Below are 19,121 nucleotides of genomic sequence, written 5' to 3'. Positions count from 1 at the left end.
GGAGTAAAATAAAATGCAGTCTTGCCCTCCCCGTCCACACTCCTGGCTCAGACTTGCCTGTATGCCCTCTGCCCTAGGCGGGGGCCCGTCTGTCACCACCATTTAATTAAACCAGACACTCCGTCTCCTGAGACCCCTCAGTCATCACTGGCCACCACATGTGGAACTCCCCAGTCATAGCACCCGTGAGGAGTCAGCTGTGTCCTTCAGCACATCCGGCCGGGCAGGCCTCAGGTTCCCTGCTGCAGGTACACCTCGGTCATAACCTGGGGCTTCATCCCTGGACGTTTCTGAAGGTTGGTCACCATCCATGTCTGTTTTGATTTTCAGATCCCCTGTGGGGGCCATCATATTGTCCCCATATATTAACACAGAAGCTGAGTTCAGAGGGAACCCCTTTGTGTGTATCACATAGGACCGGAGTGAGCGTCGGCCCAGATCTGACCCGATCCCTCTGGTTCCGCATGGAGGGTGGGGGCGCTCCCCAGGCCTGCTGTGGGGCAGTTCACCCGAAGTCACACACAGAACTAAGAAGGAAATCTAGTTCTGCAACCCAGATCGGTCTGTGAAGAACACTAGTGAAGTATTATACTGCCCTCTGTGACTTTGTTTTAAACTTCAGCAAAACAGAATAGTATAAAATACAAAGCAGTAAGTATAATGTATCAAGAAGTACAAGGTAGTGAGCACAGTATAAGAAGGAAGAAGTTACCCTTAACTACAGCACTCAGAAATGACCACAGTGGAACATTTTAGAGTGTTTTTCCCCCATACCTCTTTCTGTGTATATGATAATTATACTCTTTCCTAGAGTGGAATCATAGTATATGACTGTTTGGTAACTTGCTTTTTTTTTTTTCACTAACAGTTTACTGTGGGCATCTAGCAATGTGCACGTAGCAGAGTGAATGAGTGAGTGAGGAAGTGAATGAATGGCTAGTGAATGAATGAATGAACTGCAGCCTGCTCTCCTGTCCCACTGGACAAGTGAGGCTTTGGAGACCACCCAGACTGCCCGGCCGGACCAGGAGCCTGCTGCTCTCTCCGGTCACTGACTCCCTGCCCTCTGTAGCCTCGGCCCTGTTTCTCCATCTGCACTGGGGGTTGGGGTGCCTGATGCTGACTGTCCACAGCCCTGGGAGGGCTGACACTACTCTCCTACCATCCCTGTAATGCCAGTGACTTCACTGACTCACAGAGAAGTTTGGTGGTTTGTGCCAGTCCCAGGGTTGGAGGGAGCTGGGTTTGAATTCAGGCCCGGGTGACTGGAGCACTCCATACACCGGATGCAAGAGCAGAAAGAGCCCGCCCTACGAGGGGAGCCAAAGTTGGGGGCACAGGAGAAACCTTACTAAGCCCTGCCCTCCTGGGCTGCCTCAACGCCCCCACCTATGTAACGCGAGGGCCTCTGAGAGCCAGCCAGTTCTGACATTGTGTGAGTCTCAGGTTCCCCTGCAGCCTGACCCAACCACCCTGCTTTTGTCCCAAGGCCAGAATAGACCCGGAGAGGAGTCTAGCCCCGGCTCTGCCCCAAAGCCCAGAGCCTCTGCAGAGGAGTCACTATTGGCGCTGAGCCCTGACACCCGAGGGAACTCCAGGCTGAGGGAACAGCCTGTGCAAATTACACAAAGTACAGGAAGTTCCAAGAGCCCAAGAAGTTGGTTTGTAACTGGAGCCTGGAGAGGAAAAGGGAACTTGGGGAGCCAGACACAGCTGGGAGGCCCACAGATTCAGGTAGTGGGGGGCCAGAAACACCAGGCTGGGGGCCTGGGGTTGTATGCTGAGGGTAATAGGGAGCCATCGATGGGTTTTGAGCAGTGACAAGGACAGGTTTGTAACTTAGGAAATCTCTTTAGCTGCAGGGTAAATGATTTGGGGGCAATGGCCGGGGTGGAAACAGGGAGGCCAGCAAGGTGAGGGGCGAGATGGGCATATAACTGGCACTGCCATGGGCAGCGAGCCAGTGGAAGGCCCAGGGCCCTGGGCTCCAGCCCCACTCAGGTCCCCAGCTTGCTTCACCCAGGACGGAGCTGTGGACTCATTCTCAGTGGTCAGCCTCCGCTGGCAACCAAGGGCCCTGGCTGGACCAGTGCAAAGCGGCGGTTTATTCTCTTTATTGGCGCCCAAGTCATAGTTGAGTGGCTCAGCACAATAGCATCCTTCTCTTTTTGCCCTCCTTACTTTTAGAAGCCAAAGCTAAATGTTTAAATTTTACATTATTCCTGACATATCCTGATGGGTTCCAGGTGTCCCTCTGCGTCACAGTACAGTGTGGCCAGGCCCGCTCCCCAGAGCACCCCTCTGCCGCCTTCATGGTTCTCAGAGAAGCGCCCTGCAGCGTGCTTTTCCCCGAGGACCCCTTCCTCCTCTGTCCTCCAGTTACATATGTTTTTCGTCTTACATGGTTTTCCTCTTGTGTGGCGACCCCAGGGTATTTCTGCATTGCCCGAGGGATGGAAGGCCCCCGCACAGGCCAGAGGGAGGGCCGGTCTGTCCCAGCAGAAGGCAGCCCCCCGTCAGACCTGGGGAATCCTGGGCACAGCGAGGGCTGGGACACCTCCCGCAGACCCTTCCAGAGTTTTCTAACCTGTGTTGAGCTGAACAGCTGGAGAATTTAGGTCTTAAGGGAAATACACTCACAGGAAATCTGAAAAACGGTGTAGTGGTAGTGATAGCCAGTGTTGTTACTTTCTGGTGACGTGAACCATTTAATTCTTTCATTCTAGTCATTTCTTTCCCATGGCCTAATGTTCCCTAAATCTGTAGACCACTGTGCTTTTTGTTGACCGTGATCTAGGAACAGGGACAAGGGCTTCGACAGCAGCTAGCCCTGCTTTCAGTCCAGATGCTGCCCTTAGTCCGCGGGGCCCTGAGCCCAGGCTCATGGGAGCCGCCGTTTCCTCCACGTGGAAGAGGTGACACAGCACTTCCATCCAGGGCACCCCAAGAGTCAGCGGGGCCAGGCACAGGTGGGTGCTGCACAGGCCGACTCAGAGCTCTTGGGGGCAACCTTCCTCCCTTCTCCCTCTTCCATGTCCCCAGGAGGGGGACAGACAGCGGTGTCTCTTTATTTATGTCATGTCTGAGCCTGACATCCACAGACTCAAATGGCAGAGAAGTGAAACGTAACCAGAACATTTTCCTTGACCCCCTTCCTGTGGTGAGCACCCAGATGCCAGGCAGCAAATCACAGGCAGGTCACAGACTGGTGTCTGTCTTCTCGGAGTTACATCTAAGTTCAGAGCTGCAGGAGGCTTACACTGTACCCAGGGTTCCCCAGAGTTCACTGTCTCCTGTCCCTCTGAATGGCCACCTCGGGGCAAGAGGGACTCACCATCTCCCCTGAGATGAGTCAGTGAGTCAACTGTACTGACCACGGGGCCTCCCGAGACATCCAGAGCCCCAGCTGCAAGGGGCCTGGGCCCTACCTGAGATGAGCCCTGCTTCAAGGCCCCAGGGGTGAGAGGACAGAGCTTGGGGCCTCCCCATTTTTGGAGACCCCTGCCGTCTACACGTCTTCCTTCCCCTTGGTCCCCTACCGTAACCGGAGCATCATTCCAGGGCCAGGAGCCCAGGAAGCTTGGCCTCTCCTTCCCACAAGGCCTCTCCTGGCCTCCACTGATTTGAGGGGCTCCCTGCCCTGCCCCACACTTCCCTCAAGTGTGTGTGTTTGTTGCTTGGTTCTTTCACTCACTAACAGATATTCACAAAAGTCTGCTCTGTGCCAGGCCCAGTACTGGGCATTCTCAGATGGGTTTATGGCAGAAAAATTGTTGAAATATTAACTCCGCGTGACTCATTCCTGCCTCCAAAGTTCTTTCCATTTGGCCTTGCGCGTGGGATTTTGAAACCCAAAAGCCAGGAACTCACTCCTATCTGCTCTGCTTTCTGCTAAGTTATCTCTTCCCTCCGGCACCTGGGCAGAGGCACTGTTCCGTATGCACGCACCGGGCAGATGAGGACTGAGGCCCAGCAGGAAAGGGGCTTTCCCAGCACACCTGGCCCAGGGGTCTCCTCCGGGGCTTCATCAGCCAGGTGCCCACTTGTCATTTGCACAGTGGGGCAGTTGGGGGCAGAGGGATATTGGCAGCAGGTTCCAGTTGCTGAGAAGCCCCAGAGTGAGCCTCTCTGACCTGGTCCTGCCTCTCTTGGGGTTGCCTGGACGCTGGTGGGACCAGGAAGAGGGGTGTTCTGCACACTGGGGCACTTGCTACCAGAGAGGTTTGCCTCTGTCTCTTCCCACCTTCTCATCCCCTCCATGGGTTGGATTTCATTTGGACTTTCTGTTTGTGTAACTGGTTGACCTTCCTAATTGCAGTTGACCTTCCTTCACTAGGTCGAGTACGAGAGCTGGGCTGTCACCATTCCCGCCATTCACTGTTACCGAGCACCTGCCTCGAATGCAGTCACCGTCCCTGTGGCAGCCCACCCTGGGGCCTCTCGGTCGATCCGAGGTGGGCAGGGGAGTGGTGGCAGTGCCGAAGCAGGTCACTCTGGCCTGTTTGTCCCACTGGGCCTCAGATGGGAGATCCAGCCCGATTTAGACCCGTTGGATGTCTGTGAGGGCAGCTTGGAAACCATCTTACCCTCTCCAAACTGCCCTGATGAACACGGAGCCACGCCGCTCTGCACCTGAGCACCCAGGAACTCCCCTCTCCCCAACCCACGGTGCGTCTCCGGGCACTGAGCACAGGCCTCTGTGACCCCACCGTGACCTCCACAGTTCCCTGCTGCCCTGGAGCTGCCCACACGGGTGGTCTGGCCCTGCCCCTCACAGGCCTGGGTCTGATCACTGCCTCCCTCGCCAGGTTGGGGCCCAGAGCCTCCCAGGACGTTCTGGTGGGACCGGAGCCTCAGGTGCACACTGGGCAGGTGCTCCTTCCCACTCATGACCGCAGACGGGAGCTTTGCAGGTTGTGCCTCTGTAATGACTCCCAGCGGTCAGATGTGAGGTTTTATTTCAGGTGATGGCTGGAATGTCTTGGACCTGTTTCCTCCTCTGGAAGCCCCGGATGCTGTGGGTCCTGCAGTGCTGGGCGTTAGTGCACTGCCCCCTGTTCGGCCCTGCTGCACATTCACCCCACTGCCCTCCCCCCAACCCATTTTGAGCAGGTGACCCTGGAAAAATTAAGCCCAGGAAAGGTAGGTGACTGGTTGAGGTCACACAGCGGCCTATGACTGAGCCAGGGCTGGAATCGGGTCTTTCAACCCATGAGGTTTGGCACATCGTGGACCTGTCCCCTGCTGTTTCTTCTGGGAATTCAGAAGAAGAGCTGAAAGGGGGATTAACTCCCCTGGGCCTAGGACCAAGGCCACCCCCTGATGTCCATAATAGGTGTCTGAAGCCAGGCGTGTCACCCCATTTTGCAGTGAGAGCACAGGGATTCACAGGAGCCAGGAAGAGGAGGAGCAGGACCCGAGCCCGGGCTGTGTCAGTGTGGGGAGATGCCCTGCCCAGGCTGTGGGTGGGGGGACTCTTATTTGGGGGAGGTTGGAGGCTGGAGAGGACCCTTTTGTTCCTCTGAGTCCCTCCTCCTCCTCCTGAAACAGTGCTCACCACCTCACCCTCAGCAAATAAGACCCAGTGGTTCTTCTCAGACAGCTATGGAAATGGAGTAACTGCAGAGGTGGAGTAGCTGCCGTGTGGCTCTGCGGCCCATGCCTACCTTCCCGGGAGGGGAAGGGGTGAGCTCCCAGAGGCCAGGCCGGACACCAGGCAAGGCCCCAGGGAATGGGCAGGGTCTGCCCAGAGGGCGAGCAGTGAGAGATGGGCAGTCTGGCCTCGGCACCAGGGTACGGTTCAGGCAGAACCAGGAGGTCTACTGTGGGGAAGGCGGGGGCTGCTGAGGCCTCAGCGAATCCTAGACGGAAAGGGAGGATTGGACAGGTGAACAGGTGCTTTGTAAGCAGAGGGCACAGCCTGGACAAAGGCCTGGAAGTGGGAAGGTGTGGCCTGTGGCAGGAGCGTGGTGGGGGCATTAGGCTAGAGTCAGTGGGCCCAAAGGGTGGCCTGCAGCCCTGTCTTGGTGTTGTCTCAGGCCGTGTGTGCCCTCCCTAAAGCCAAGCCAGCCCGGGAAAGTCGGGAGGTACAGTGGGCCTGGCCCTCCAGCCTGCAGCCTCAGAGCCTCCCCCGAGGGCCCCTGGAGCTGGGTAAAGGCATGTGGGAGCGCGACCGTCCATGGGCCTGGCTGTGTTGGGTGTTGAGATATTGGTGTGAGGACATGTCTTTATTGGTGTGAGGACTGGCCTCCTGGAAGCCTTTTCTGGATGTTATGACGGGTGAACGTCTTCTCTGATGTGCACCCATGCCACCATGAGGCTGTCATTGTGCCGAGCCCTTGGCCAGTTTCTGGTATGCACTGTGCTGTGCAGTGCCTCAGGCTGTGTGTTGGTGTGTCTGGGGTCTGGGAGTTTGCGTGTTTGTGCCTATGGTGTGGCCTGGGCTCGAGTGTCCTTGGGTATGTGCTTGAGCATGTGTGTGCTGGCCCGTGTGTCTCTATGACAAGAGTCGTGTGTGTGAATCAGTGCTGCGTGCTGGAATCCTGCAACCACATCTTTGACTGCAGCTTGGCTGGGAGGGGCGGTACCAGACTATGCGTGTCTGCCTTTCCGGGTCTGTGGCTGGTGGCCTGGTGCGCATATGCATCAGCCGTCCTGCGCAGTCCGCTTTCTGCTGGGCCCTGGCTGTGGGCCAAGCTTCTCTGCACATCACAAATGGTGTCTAGCCACCGCTCAACCTGGGCGCTCCCCCGAAATCCACCTGGCTGCTTGGCGAGCCAACTCAGCCCCCACTTGGACCTCCTACTTTGGGTGGGGGGGCTCTCCACACCCCTGGAAAGGTGGGCTGGCCATCTTGGGCCTTGCTGGCTGGGAACAGGAACCCATTTCCTGCCCAGACCCCTTAGTGTAGTCCTAGTGAGGAAGGGACAAGGGGTGTGCAGCCCCACCCCACCATTCTTGGGATCCTCTTCTTCGGAACCAGCTCTGGGAAGAAGGCACGTCTGTGTCCTTGCCTCTTCCCCCTTCTCCCTTTGCCTTTTGTGTGTCCCCACCCTTCCCCTCAGCCTCCAGCTTCTCTAGGTGGCACGAAGGCCTAGAGTTAAGCAGATGCAAAGAACTCCCCACGCTGGCCTTGCATCGCATGGCACCCCCTTGGTCGTAGCTGCTGAGGACACTAGTGTGGCCCAGGGCACAGAGCTTGGTTGCCAGAGGCAAACCCAGGCTCCATCCCTCCTGAGCTCAGGGACTCTCTCACATAAACTCCGCGGGCCTCGGATTCTGCCTCTGTAACCAAGGGGGTTGCTGTGCTGGCCCAGTGGGACGGAGGAGATTGAGTTAGGGAGAGTTTGACCCAGTCTCGGGCACACAGTAAATGTGATGCTGCTGTTACAGGCCCGCCTCCCTCCAGCACACATCTGTCCCGTCATTCACTTATTCAGGTGGCACTGTGCACCTGAAACTAGACCAGACCCTTAAGGCCCTCACCGAGCAGAGTCTAGGCCGGCGCCGTCCAGCCTCCTTCCCAGGACGCTCTCTACGTTTGTCCCTCCCCTTCCTGCCTTGACCTCCCCCCCACCCCCCAGGAATGGCGAAGCCATTCACTAAAACCCCGTGGGAGGGCGCACTGGACAGTAACCTCGGGGCTGGAGTCCTGCTCCCAGGGTGTGGGGTGAGGAATGGACCTCAGCTCCCGCCTGGCTGGCCTTTCGAGCTGGCCAAACACAGAATTTTTTGACATCTTGGAGAAGGGTCTGGCACCACAAAGTTGTCCCATCCAAATCATTGTTGCAAAGTAAGTTAAAAGTTTGTACAAAATGAGAAGCTGATCCCCGAATGGCCTGCCAGACTGTTGTAACCCAATATATTTTACCCTTAAACCAGAAATGTGTTTGTTTAGAAGCAAGTCACTGGCAAATGCCAAAACTGGAGGCATTTCCTCCCCTGCCCCTGCCTGTGCCCTGCCCCCCCCCCCAGCCCCCTCTCCTTGCCCTTTGTGTCGAGATCCACAGCCAGAGCTTGAGAAGCTGGGGCCTTCTACTCTGGGCCATGCCCGCCGCAGGGAAGAAACTTGACATTCGTTAGGCGCCCACTGGATGCCAGTTTCTACACTGGGTATGTTCTTTCACTTACTTCTAGCAGCTGCTTGTGGTGGCCCCCATTTTAGAGGGCGGAAAAATGGGGACAGAGGTGGGAGGTGCCCTGCCCTAGTTTGCGGCTGTGGGGGGGCCCGCAGCACAAACCTCAGCATGACTCCATGACCTCCCGTTCGCAGCAGCACCGTGCCCCACGCCTCACTGGGAAGCAGGGCCCTCGTCCTTCCCTGGGGCCTGGAGGCAGAGTGCAGTCATGCCTTACACCAGCCGTCCCCAGGCTGGGGCTTCCCTGATTGATCTTGCTTAGCCCTTCTAGACATGAGGGAGAGGCTCAGAGAGCGCATCTTGCTGAGGAGGTGAGCCCAGCCCTGCCGAGTCTGACCTCTGACCTCTGACCCAGTGCCCCTGCCTCTCCCAGCCAGAGCTTGCAGGGTCCTCAGGCATGGTCTGGAGAGAAAGGGGGTGCCTGCTCCCCAGCTCCGGATGGCTCGCCCGTCTTTCATCTGCCCTTGGTTCTGTGAGCTGCACGCAGCAGTAATGGATTGCAGTGGACTTTTTTCAATTAGGTTCTGATTTCCCCCTGCCTGTTACCATAAAACTCCAGATGGTCTAGGGCTTCACGGTTCCCAGGGTATTTTCCCCCCGTTATTTTAATCTTCTTTGGTAACACGCCCCACATGTGGGAACTGGGCCTTTCAAGCCTCTTCGCTCTGTGCATTAGCGGGGCTCTTTCTTCTCCGCTGTGCCGACTTGAATTTCCTTTCGGGGTGGTGGCATCGCTGCTCTTGGTGGGGCCAGGCAGAAGGAGGGCATCCTGCCTTCCTTGCACTGGCTCTGCATCGGATGGGCCAGCCAGAGCTCCTGAGTGCAGCCCTGTTTCTGGTGCTTTACCTAGGGGCCCCAAGGCAGTGGCTGGCGTGGCCAGGGACACACATGGCCCTTGCACATCAGTCAGACCTATCACTTGCTGGCTGGGTGATCTGGGGCCAGTGATACCACCTTTCTGAGCCTCAGCTTCCTCACCTGCAGAATGTGGCTAGGAAAGAGCCTCGTCAGTGGGGCGCACGTGGATGTGATACTGCACACACAGCCCCCCACACCGACAGGTCCCGAGAGGGTGTCACCCCGTCACTTTCAATGCTCTGAATTCACCCCACTTTCGTCTTAGGATGTATTTTAGTGTTTGTGCATTTTAAGGTAAATTTAAAAACCTGACACCCATTCTTACATTTTTTGTAGGCTGTTAGAGGTCCCTTTTGTTTCTCTCCTCTCCTCTGTGTGCCCCCTACCCACCTTTGCCACCCTCTCTGTTACCCATGGTGTGTAAGCCTTGGCTGCTTCTGACCAGATCAGTCTGTTGTGTGTTTGGTTATTGCAGCCAGGGCGTTTCAAATTCACCTGAATAAGAGGTGCCCAGGTGATTCTGTGGGTAGACACAGACAGCACTGGGCCCTGGGCCGCAGAGAGCACCCCACACACACCTGTCCCCATGCGTGCCTGATACAGAGGAGGAACCTGGGCCCTGACAAGGGGGGTGAACTTGCCCAAGGTCATCCAGCTGGGAAGTGTGGAGGCCAGATTTGCTTCCGGACTCCTCTGATGCTGAAACACGGCAGTGTGGGAGTTGGAGGGGACAGGTCACACCAGCCAGAAAGGTACTTGGACAGACCCATAGGCTTAAGTCCTCGGTCTGGACACCAGATTCCATGTGGGAGTGAGTTGGAAGGGGAGGGGCAGGGCAGGCTGATGCCTCGCCCTGGGTGCGCCCTGGGTGAGCAGTGCTCCGAGAGTGGATCGAGACAATGGGGCAGATAAGAGAAGAGGGCAGATGTAAATGATGTTTACAAGGTGGCATTTCCCTGGCCTGGTGGCTGATTGGATGCAGAGACCTGAAAGGGGTCTGGCACTGGAGTCCCCCAGGTAAAAGCCTCAGGTCACTCCACTTGCTGAGCCACAGCAGTGATTGTCTAGGGTGGTTTCTGGGGAGTCTTTTGGAATCACCACCTGTGGGTTTGAATGGAGGGAGCCCCCAAAACTCCCATTTCTACTTCCACCTCGCCTTTCCCTGCTTCCCTTCATTCTGGCTCAGCAGATCCTTAGCTATCTCCAGAACTTGCACCACCCCTCCCAGTGCCTCTGTGCCCTCCACCCCAGAGTTTGTTTGTCTAAACTCTGTCTAGGCTTCAAGGCCCAGGTCTTCCTGAAAGGTTTTAGCAACCCCTGAGTCTCCCCCAGCTGGGATCCCCGCTGATCAGCCCCTTCTTAGAACTTAATATTATTTCTTGTTTTGTGGTCTTCGTTGACCTGAAGTCTCAGCCCCCCACGGGCTGCCTGCCAGGCACACACACACGGGCAGCTGAGTGAGGCAAGGAAGCATGCATCAACGGGCAGAGACATGAGAGGCTGAACGCGTGACTCGAAGAAGTGGTGGTGGAAGGATGAAGGGATGCATGACAGGGGAGACGACAGCATGTGCCATGGTTGGGGTGGATGGATGGATGAGTCACTTCTTTCTAGAAGAGATGGCAGTTCCCACTGTGGCTGAGCCCAGGCTTCGTGCCCTCTGGCACAGCGGGAGCAAGTTCCCCTCTCTGCCCCCTACGTACAGATACCCAACTCTTGTGATTGGGTGGAAGGGAGGGCATCCCAGGAGGTCTGCTCTGAAGGGTTGTACATCTGGACTCTGACAGCAGGGAGGAAGGCATCCGTCCAGGGCAGAAATCTGCCCTAGAACCTCGGGCTGGTGGGTAGGAGAAGACTGTCAGGAAGGCCCCGCCCCCTGGCCTGAGAACACTTGGGTCATAGTAGCATTGCCTGTAGGGCCCATCCTCCACCCTCTCAGGGAAACTGAGGCCCAAAGCCAGGGGTGTGCCTACTGGCTCCACTTCTGCTCGAACAAGAACTGCATTTCCATTCTGGCAGCATCTGTACCCCCCACAACACAGTGGTGGTGGGGCCCCTCTCCTCGCTGCCCACCCAGTCTCCACACAGCTGTTGAGCAGGGCCTCTTCAAACCATTCTCACCCCAAAAGGCTGCCTCGCTCTCACGGGAGGCCACCCCTGGCATCCAAAGGGTGCCCCATGGGCTTGGCATGGCAAGGGTGTTAGGGCCAGACCAGTCGATGGCAAACATGCCAGCCAGGACCCCCATTCTTCAATTCTGGGGTCAGTGAAGCCTGACCCACAATGGCGTCCTCCGTGAGGGCAAGACAGGAGCAGCCACCACCACCGTCATAGCGGTGACACTGAGGATGCATCATGTGCTGCGCCGCATGTACACTGCCCCTCACAACACTCTGTGAGTGGTCACCATCGTCTGCACTTTACAGAGAAAGAAACTGAGGCGCAGGGAGTGGCACCGACTCCTCCAGATCACGGGGCTGTCTGCCTTCCAAGTTTGGACCCTTCCCCTGGGCTGGGACACACCCACACCACGGAGGGCCCCGAATGCCAGGCTGGGGGGCTGAGTCATTGTCAGGGGGGACAGTGAGCCCGGGATGGTCCTCGGTGGGGCTGACCTGGTTAGACTGATAGCTTAGAAATAGACTCCAAAAGCCTGCTGCTCATCGCAGGTGGAGCTGGGACAGCCCAGGGCTACCTGGGGACAGAGGGAGGGCGTAAGGAGTAAGAGGTGGAAACAGGACTTGGAGGGCAGGGAGCCGTCGTGCTCCGTGGGACATCGCACACACACGCCCCCTCCAACTCTGCACGGGGGCAGCGGGCCTGGGAGGTGCCAGCCCAGGCAGGATGCCACCCCACTACTTAGTTGCTCTGCGCCCTTAAATGATAGTTAGTGACGATAGGGGCAGGAACCTGGTGTCGAGATAAGCACTTAATGTGCATTAGTTCACTCAGTCCTCACAGCCACTGTCTGGGTTTGGTGGAACTCACCCAGGGTGACACATGAGGAAACCGAGAGTGGGGGGGACTCACTTTCAATCGTTCCTCAGTGGAGCAGCCAAGACCCAGGTCCAGGTCGTCCCACACCAGAGTCTATGTCTGTAACCGCTGTGCAGGTCACTGTGCGTCCCCCCGGCCTCAGCTCCTGGCAGGCAGGAGGAGTATTGGTCACATAGGAGAGGACGGAGATCATGTTAGTGACAGCATCCGGCCCAGCAGAATGCGCACACACAGGTGCTGCCCTCGTCTCTCCGCCTCTGTCAGCCCATCTGTGCAGTGGTCGGGCGGGACGACTGCGGGCCCCTGGCAGGCAGCTGCTCACCCTCTGGGGTGAGGGTGCTGCAGGGGCCCCTGCGGCATCCTCACCCCAGAGCAGTCCTGATGGGCGGCGCCCCTCCCCTACCTGCTGCTACCTTTGGTTGCACCCACAGAGTAGCCCCCCAAGTCAGGACAACCTGCTTGTTGAACCCCAGACTGCACCACAGCTCTGGAAAGTTTTGGGGGGTGGGACCAGGCTGGGCATGGCATGGGCACAGGGCACATGCGCAGGTGTGCAGTGACTCGATGAACGTCTCAGGGAGGAAGTGAGCTCACTGGGGCATGCGCACCACCGGGCCCTAGGACCCCTCTTCTTACCTGCATTCAGACACGTTTCTGACCCACCCTTTGCCCCTGGAATAAAGATGCCAGCCCTGCCTTCAAGGAACACTGAGCCCACAGGCATGGAGAGAGACCGCAGTGGGTGTGCGGTGAAAACCTAACGCACAAGCTCAGGGTGTGGCCAAGGAGGGGCCAAGGAGGTTGGGCGGGCTTGGGCACAGCTGGTAGATGTCTGCTGAATGACGGAAGGGCAGGCTGTCCAGGCTGAGGGCACAGCTCCAGCAAAGGCCTGGGGGCATGGAAGTTAGGACAGGCTCAGCCCATCACTCCCTGTGGCCACAGTGTGACACATGGGTGTGTGCAGATGAGAGAGGCTTTGGGGCCATGTTGGAAGACTGTGAACACCGAGCTACAGACCCAGGACTTTTGAAAAATGTACCAATTAAATAGTCAATGAGTTGGAAGGGAAGAAGGGGTATAGCCGAGGGGTCTGGGAGCTATGGTGCTGAGACAGGGTGGGCCAGACAGACTTACAGACCCTTGTGGGGAGGAGATGGTATGCCAGCCTTTAGAGTCCAGTGGGCCCTGCCAGACTCAGGAAAGTCATGCAGCATGTGAGGAGCTATTGCCCTTTGGCTTCAGAGGTTACCCTCCTGCCTCAGGCCAGAGAGGAACAAAGGGACCAGACAGGTGCCGAGAGGCAGCCCACCCTGCAGCTGAGGCTCCTCCACCTCATTTTGGGGTGAACTTGGTGCCAGGCCACTGCAGGAGAGCAAGGGGAACCCCTTGTAGCCTGTACACTTCCCTGAAAGGATCTCCTTCTGGTTTTGATGCATGGAAAAGGCACAGCATCTGGAAGCAGGAAAGAGAACAGCCTCTAAAATCCAGCTGTGGGCTGCTTGCCTTGGACCTGCCCCAGCAGAGCCCAGCCTGCAGTTGCAGCAGAGCCCAGCCTGCAGTTGCGGCCGGGCCCGCGAGGGCGAGGTGCGGAGGGAGCCCGCCCCAGACTGGGTGTTGTCTCTGGGTCCTGTCCTCGCACCTGGCCGGGGAATTCTGGCCTGGCTTCCACCCCATTCGCCACCCCTGCCTTGGGTGCAGGCTCAGCGACCCTCATCTGTGACACCGCACCTGCCTTCGGCTCACCAGTCCCCGTTGTTCTCTCCCAGCCCTAGCTGTCACCAGCAGCCAGAGTGTGGCCGGGAGGGGTGTCTTCCTCGAGTATGTATCTGACCCTATGCCCTCCCCTTTCAAGGTCCTTTTATGGTCTTCCTGCCCTCAGGGTGGCGTCCAGACTCTTCAGCCTGCCATATGAGCCCCCACTCTCTGGCCTCTGATCTCCCTGGGGGCCCTTCACCCACCGGGGCCCATTGCACGGCCCACACGCAGCCACAGAGCGGCCTCTGCAGGCCCCTGCCCCACCTGCGCTGCGGTGCCCGTAGGCCTGTCTCCCAGAGGCCTGTCTCCCCTCGGCTTTCGGTGTTGGTTGCTCCATTCTTCCGTGTCTGGTCATTGCTCAGGGCTCAGCTGGGCCTGGGACCGAAGGAAGCGCATGGCACGAGTGGCTGCGTGTCTCTCCAGGCCGGTCCGGCGCCCACTCTGTGATGCCTCACCGTCCCCAGGCTGCATGAGGTGCTGCCGCTGTGCCGCCACAGCCCGCCTGTCTCCCTCCGGCCCTGCTCTGGCCGCGGCGTTTTGTCCTGCAGTATATGTGCCTCCCTGTGGGCTCTGCACTCCTAGAGAGCCTGGGTTCTTGCTCCGTCTCCGCCTCACCCAGTACAGGGCTGCAGCCAGTGTGTCCAGCTGAACAGCCCCCACTAAAATGACCATGTGTGCTGAACTGCCCTGGGTGGGGACGCTGACCTCTCAGGGCTGAGAAAGCAAGCTAGGTGGACCACTGTGTCTGTATCTGCCCACAGTCCCCTCCGGCCTCCACCCACGGACGTGCTCACAGATAAGGTATCTTTAAAGTTGGGAGGTGGGGGCAGAAAGGAACCCAGTGCTCAGGTCAGGAAAGAGAAAAGTCACATCCTCCCAGTGTCGACACAGACAGGGGCTGTTAGCTCCTGCCTCCCCCTGCAGGTCAGCCCAGAGCGGGTAGGATGAGCCCGTGGGAGTGCTAGTCTGCAGGGACACTGCTGAACTGGCTCAGAGGCGAGGGACACGTGGTCCTGATCTGGTGGGCACTTCCACCCTGGCCTCCTCTGGCCTCTTTCTCAAGGGTCTCCTCCCCTGCCCACCTGCCCAGGAAGGCAGCCGCTAGCAGGGAAAGCCACCGGGGCTTTGGCGTCAAGTGTGGCCTGTGTCCTGTCTGCCTTTTCACTGTCCTGTGATCACACAGGAAGCCTTCGTCTCTGAGGTGGGGACACTGAGGCTACACACTTCCTAGGTTGCTCTGTGGCTAAACACCAGCCCCAGGCCTGGACAGAGGGAGCAGTTGCTGGTCATTGTTAAGGCCTTCTTTACCGATGGCACACGCCGTGGGGAGCACGGCCAGACAGTGGGAGAGGCAGGAAGGAGCAGCCAGCCCCACGAGGGAACCAGGCATGGCCGCCTCCTCCAGGCAGCATTCAAGCTGAACTTTGAAGGCTGAGGGGGATTGGATGGGTTATTACAAGAGAGAGAAGACATTCCTTGCTGAGCAACTTGCATGAACAAAGGCTTGAAATTGCCTGGTGGACCCCTGTTGTTTCCAGAGTATGAGGTGGAAGTCAGGAGGGGCAGGCAGGTGTGTGCGGGAATGGGTTGGGAGGGGGTCCGAATGCCAGGCCCAGCAGGCTTTCAGCAGAGAGCAGCTTGGTGCATCTCTACATCAGAGACTTCCTCTGGGCAGCAGTGTGGAGAATAGGGGTGGGGAAGGGCTAGAAGTTAGAGGGTCCCAGGGAGAGAGGCTGGAGCTGGGCAGCCTGGGGCCGCAGGAGGGCGCTGTGTTTGTTGCTCTCTGTCCACCCCCACCTCTGACCAAAGGCATCTTGTGTCTGTGCTTTGTCCATGGGGCCTGGTACGTGGTGGGCACTGGACAGCTAAATGGCCTAACAGTCAAAGACGCTGAGTTTACCGATGTGGTTGTTGTTCAGACAGCAGTCAGCACTGATGCTGCACTGGAGTGACACCTCGGGGTGTCAGTGTCCTACACCCCAGGGCCCTCCTGTCAGCCAGGAGTGATGGCCACACAGTCCCACATTTATAGGCAAGGAAACGAGGCACAGGCAGCTCAAAGACTGTCCAGTCCAGGGCCTTCTGCGCTACGAGGTGCACCTGCCATCCATCCGTCCTGGGCGGGGCTGCGGTCAGGCCAGCCGCTGGGTCCAGATGTCATTGGAGAGGTGATCCTCCCAGATCCACAGGTGGAAAGACCACTGTCTTCTCCAGCCCTAGTAACAGCTTCCAGGCCATGGGCGCATTTTTTCTGGACCTACCAGGGCTTCCCAGATAGAGTCTGTGCGCCAAGTACTTCATGGAGAGCTAACCATGCTGCCCGGAGACTGCGGGCTGGATGGGGTGTGAGGGTGGGGAGGGCAGGGGATATTGGAGGCCATGTCCAGGCTGGGTGCGGGGTCCCTCACCAGCCTCTCCCGCAGTTCGAAGGCTGCAGCAAGGCATTCTCGCGGCTGGAGAACCTCAAGATCCACCTGCGGAGCCACACGGGTGAGAAGCCATACCTGTGCCAGCACCCAGGCTGTCAGAAGGCCTTCAGCAACTCCAGCGACCGCGCCAAGCACCAGCGCACACACCTGGACACGGTAGGCCCCAGGGTGGAGGCTGAGGGGAGGTGGGTGGAGGACGTGCACACTCTCCCTTGTCTGATGCAGGGCGGGAGCCAGGGCCCGCGCAGAAACCCTGCCTTCGTCCTGGAGCCTGTGGGCATTCCCTGCAGAGTGACCGTGTGGAGAGAGAGGGAAGTCCTGCCATCAGAGGATGTTTAGCGCATCCCTGGCCTCGGTCCCTTGGGTGGTGATTTCACACTCCCACTGTGATAGCCCAGAATTTCTCCGCACGTTGCCAAAGTCCTGGGGAGGAGACAGAAAAGTCTCCCTCAGTTGGGAACCACTGCTTTAGCCCGTGGGTACTGCCAGGGCAGTGGCATCCCTGCATCTCCCCACGGGGGGTGGGCTCGCCATCCTGAGTCCTCTCCCCAGGCCCAAGAGGTCAGCCAGTCCCAGAACAGGCCCTCCCTGCTCTCCCCACCCCACCCCACCCCCTGCACGGAGACAGGCCAGAGACTCCCAAGGCCCCTGGAATAGGGACCCGGCCCCAGGTGCTTGTACGTCACCTCCTTCCTCTTGTTTGTGCCCGACAGTGAGATGACCTGAACCTTTCCACAGGCCACCGAGCGTCTCTGTGCGTACAGACCTCGAGGTTCACAGAGCACTTCCTGTGCTTTCCCACGATCTCACTGTAACCCTGCCGGTCAGAGGCCACTGACCCATTTGACAGATGAGGAGAGCAGGGCTCTGGAAGTTTCAGAGCCTGCTCAGCTGGAAAGTGGCAGAGCTGCCTCAGAGGTGGGCCTCACACCAGTCTCAAGGGCCTGTGTGAGGGGCGCACTTGGCCTGGAAGACCCCAGCCCCTGCAGCCTCAGAAGATGGGTCTGCAACCAGAGTCCACGCCTAGACTCGCAGTCTCTGTTCTTCATGCAGATGTTTGGGGAACTCCACAGACGGGGGCTGGGGGCCTGGGGTGATGGCAGAAAAGAGCAGAGGGGTCATGTTCGGGTCCAGATGAGGCCCTGGGTAGAACGTCCTACATATCTCCGACACCCCGACCCCCATCACACAAACCCTCCTCCAGTTCAGTCCTGGTGACAGCCCACAAGGTAGGAACCATTATCCCCACTTTGCAAACAAGGAACCTGAGACTCAGATGAAGTCAGTGACTGTCTCGCAGCTGATCAGTGGCAGAGCTGGGATGCAAACCTGGGCTTGTCTGACTCCAAGTCCGGTGCCTTTGTTAGGAGAGTAGGTGTGTCAGCCACGCTGGAGAGGTGGAGCTGAGCAGAGCGGGCGGGCGAGGGTAAAAAGAAAGAGCCCTGTCCCCACCTGAACCCGACCCCTGCCACCACCTCCCCATTCTCAGGCTGTGTTGGGGACACACAGTGAGGCCGTGTGCTAACAAATCCCTGCTTGCATTATCTTACCATGTGCCCAGCCCTTGGGGCCCAGCGCAGGCCCTGAGAGGCAGTTCGTGCCCTGGCCCCCTGGTCACATCTCCCAGAGGCCACAGGCAGCACCGGCAGCACCAGGCCTCTCAGGGCCACCCACCCTGACTTACTCCCTTTCCCCCTCCATTCTGCATTTCCTGGCCCCCGCCCCAAAGCAACAGGCCTCTGGCCCCCACTTGGTGTGTGAACAGAGCTACAGGGTTAGGTCAGGTCGGGCCCAGAATGAGCCTGCAGGGTTATCTCAGGCCTTCGTTGCCCCAGAAGGTCCTGGTGTAGCCCAGGAGGAACAGCAGCCAAGCCCAGCCCTGCTGCACCCAGCTGCACACAGATGTCACACACAGGCAGCTCTGAGTGGCTAGGTTGCTTTCCCAGCACCCCAGGTTCAGAGACCCAGAGGGTTATAGCCCCATGTACTCTGGGCCTTGTTTTCCACAGGGAGCCCGGTCATGTCCCCAGCTCCCTTCTGGCACCAGAGAACATGGGATTCTCTCCACGGGCAGGAATGTGGTGGGACAGACTGGAGGGGACCAGCCTGGGCCCTAACCCTGGCCCTGCACTTGGTCGAAGGTGTTTAGGAATGCCCCACGCCCTCCTGGGCCTCGGTCTCCTCAAACACTTACCTTACGAGAGAGCGATGGGAACAGGCTCTGATGGCTGACATAGAAGCCTGACGCACGGCTCGCACAGCACACGTGAGCCCTCCCTTTCCGCCCTCTGACCCTCGGGCAGAACGCTGACCAAACCCGGCCATGTCTCCAGTGCTCAGTGCAGGGTTCAAGTCTTGACTGCACCGACTCCCTAAATAGACCACTGCCCTGCTCTGGCCTCAGTTTCCCCACCGGCAAGATGGGGCTGATGACCTGCCCTTTGCCCACTCCACTGGACCGTTCAGGACAGCAGCCCAGGAGGAGGCACCTTAGCAGGATGCCGTGGGCATTCTTCCTTCAAAATCTCGGGCAAAGCGTCCACCTTGATTTCCTCATCTGTGAAGTGGAAATGCTTCCCCCGGGGTGGGTGAGAGATGGAAAGACGGCCCAGCAGGCACCCGCGCCGGGCCTGCGTGTGGGGTGCTCAGTGCGTGAGTGCGGTTCTGGAGCTCAGAGTGGGGGGCTGTGCGGGCTCGTCCTTGCTCAGGACCAGGAGGGCCCTCGTCAGCGAGAAGGCTTTGGAGCCAGCGCTGTGACTCCAGGCCTGGGACTTGGCCGCTGCTGGGACACCCCCAGGGTTTGCTGAGGGCTGGTGGGGGAGCCGGGCCAGAGGAATGCTCTCTGCACGTCAGGCCGTGGAAAAACAAACACGGAGATGGGCCTCGTGCCCTCTTTCCGGCAAGTGTGCCTGAACACTCAGAGCTCTGTTTGTTTGCTTTCTGA

General features: G+C 58.4%; 1 protein-coding gene across 3 annotated transcripts in view; it reads left to right on the top strand.

Moving 5' to 3' along the window:
• GLIS1 (GLIS family zinc finger 1) overlaps nt 1-19,121 on the top strand; it is a 208,831-nt gene that overhangs the window by 171,337 nt on the left and 18,373 nt on the right. For all 3 annotated transcript variants that reach the window (XM_037161383.2, XM_037161376.2, XM_037161391.2), the window contains one exon: nt 16,172-16,333. In XM_037161383.2, coding sequence (XP_037017278.2) covers nt 16,172-16,333 — 162 coding nt within the window. The remainder of the gene's footprint in view (nt 1-16,171; nt 16,334-19,121) is intronic.

Source organism: Artibeus jamaicensis, unplaced genomic scaffold (assembly GCF_021234435.1).
Source record: "Artibeus jamaicensis isolate MK-2021 breed Jamaican fruit bat unplaced genomic scaffold, CSHL_Jam_final scaffold_1019, whole genome shotgun sequence".
NCBI lineage: Eukaryota > Metazoa > Chordata > Mammalia > Chiroptera > Phyllostomidae > Artibeus > Artibeus jamaicensis.
The sequence above is the reverse complement of the archived record's forward strand: the minus strand, read 5'-3'. Positions and strand labels throughout refer to the sequence as shown.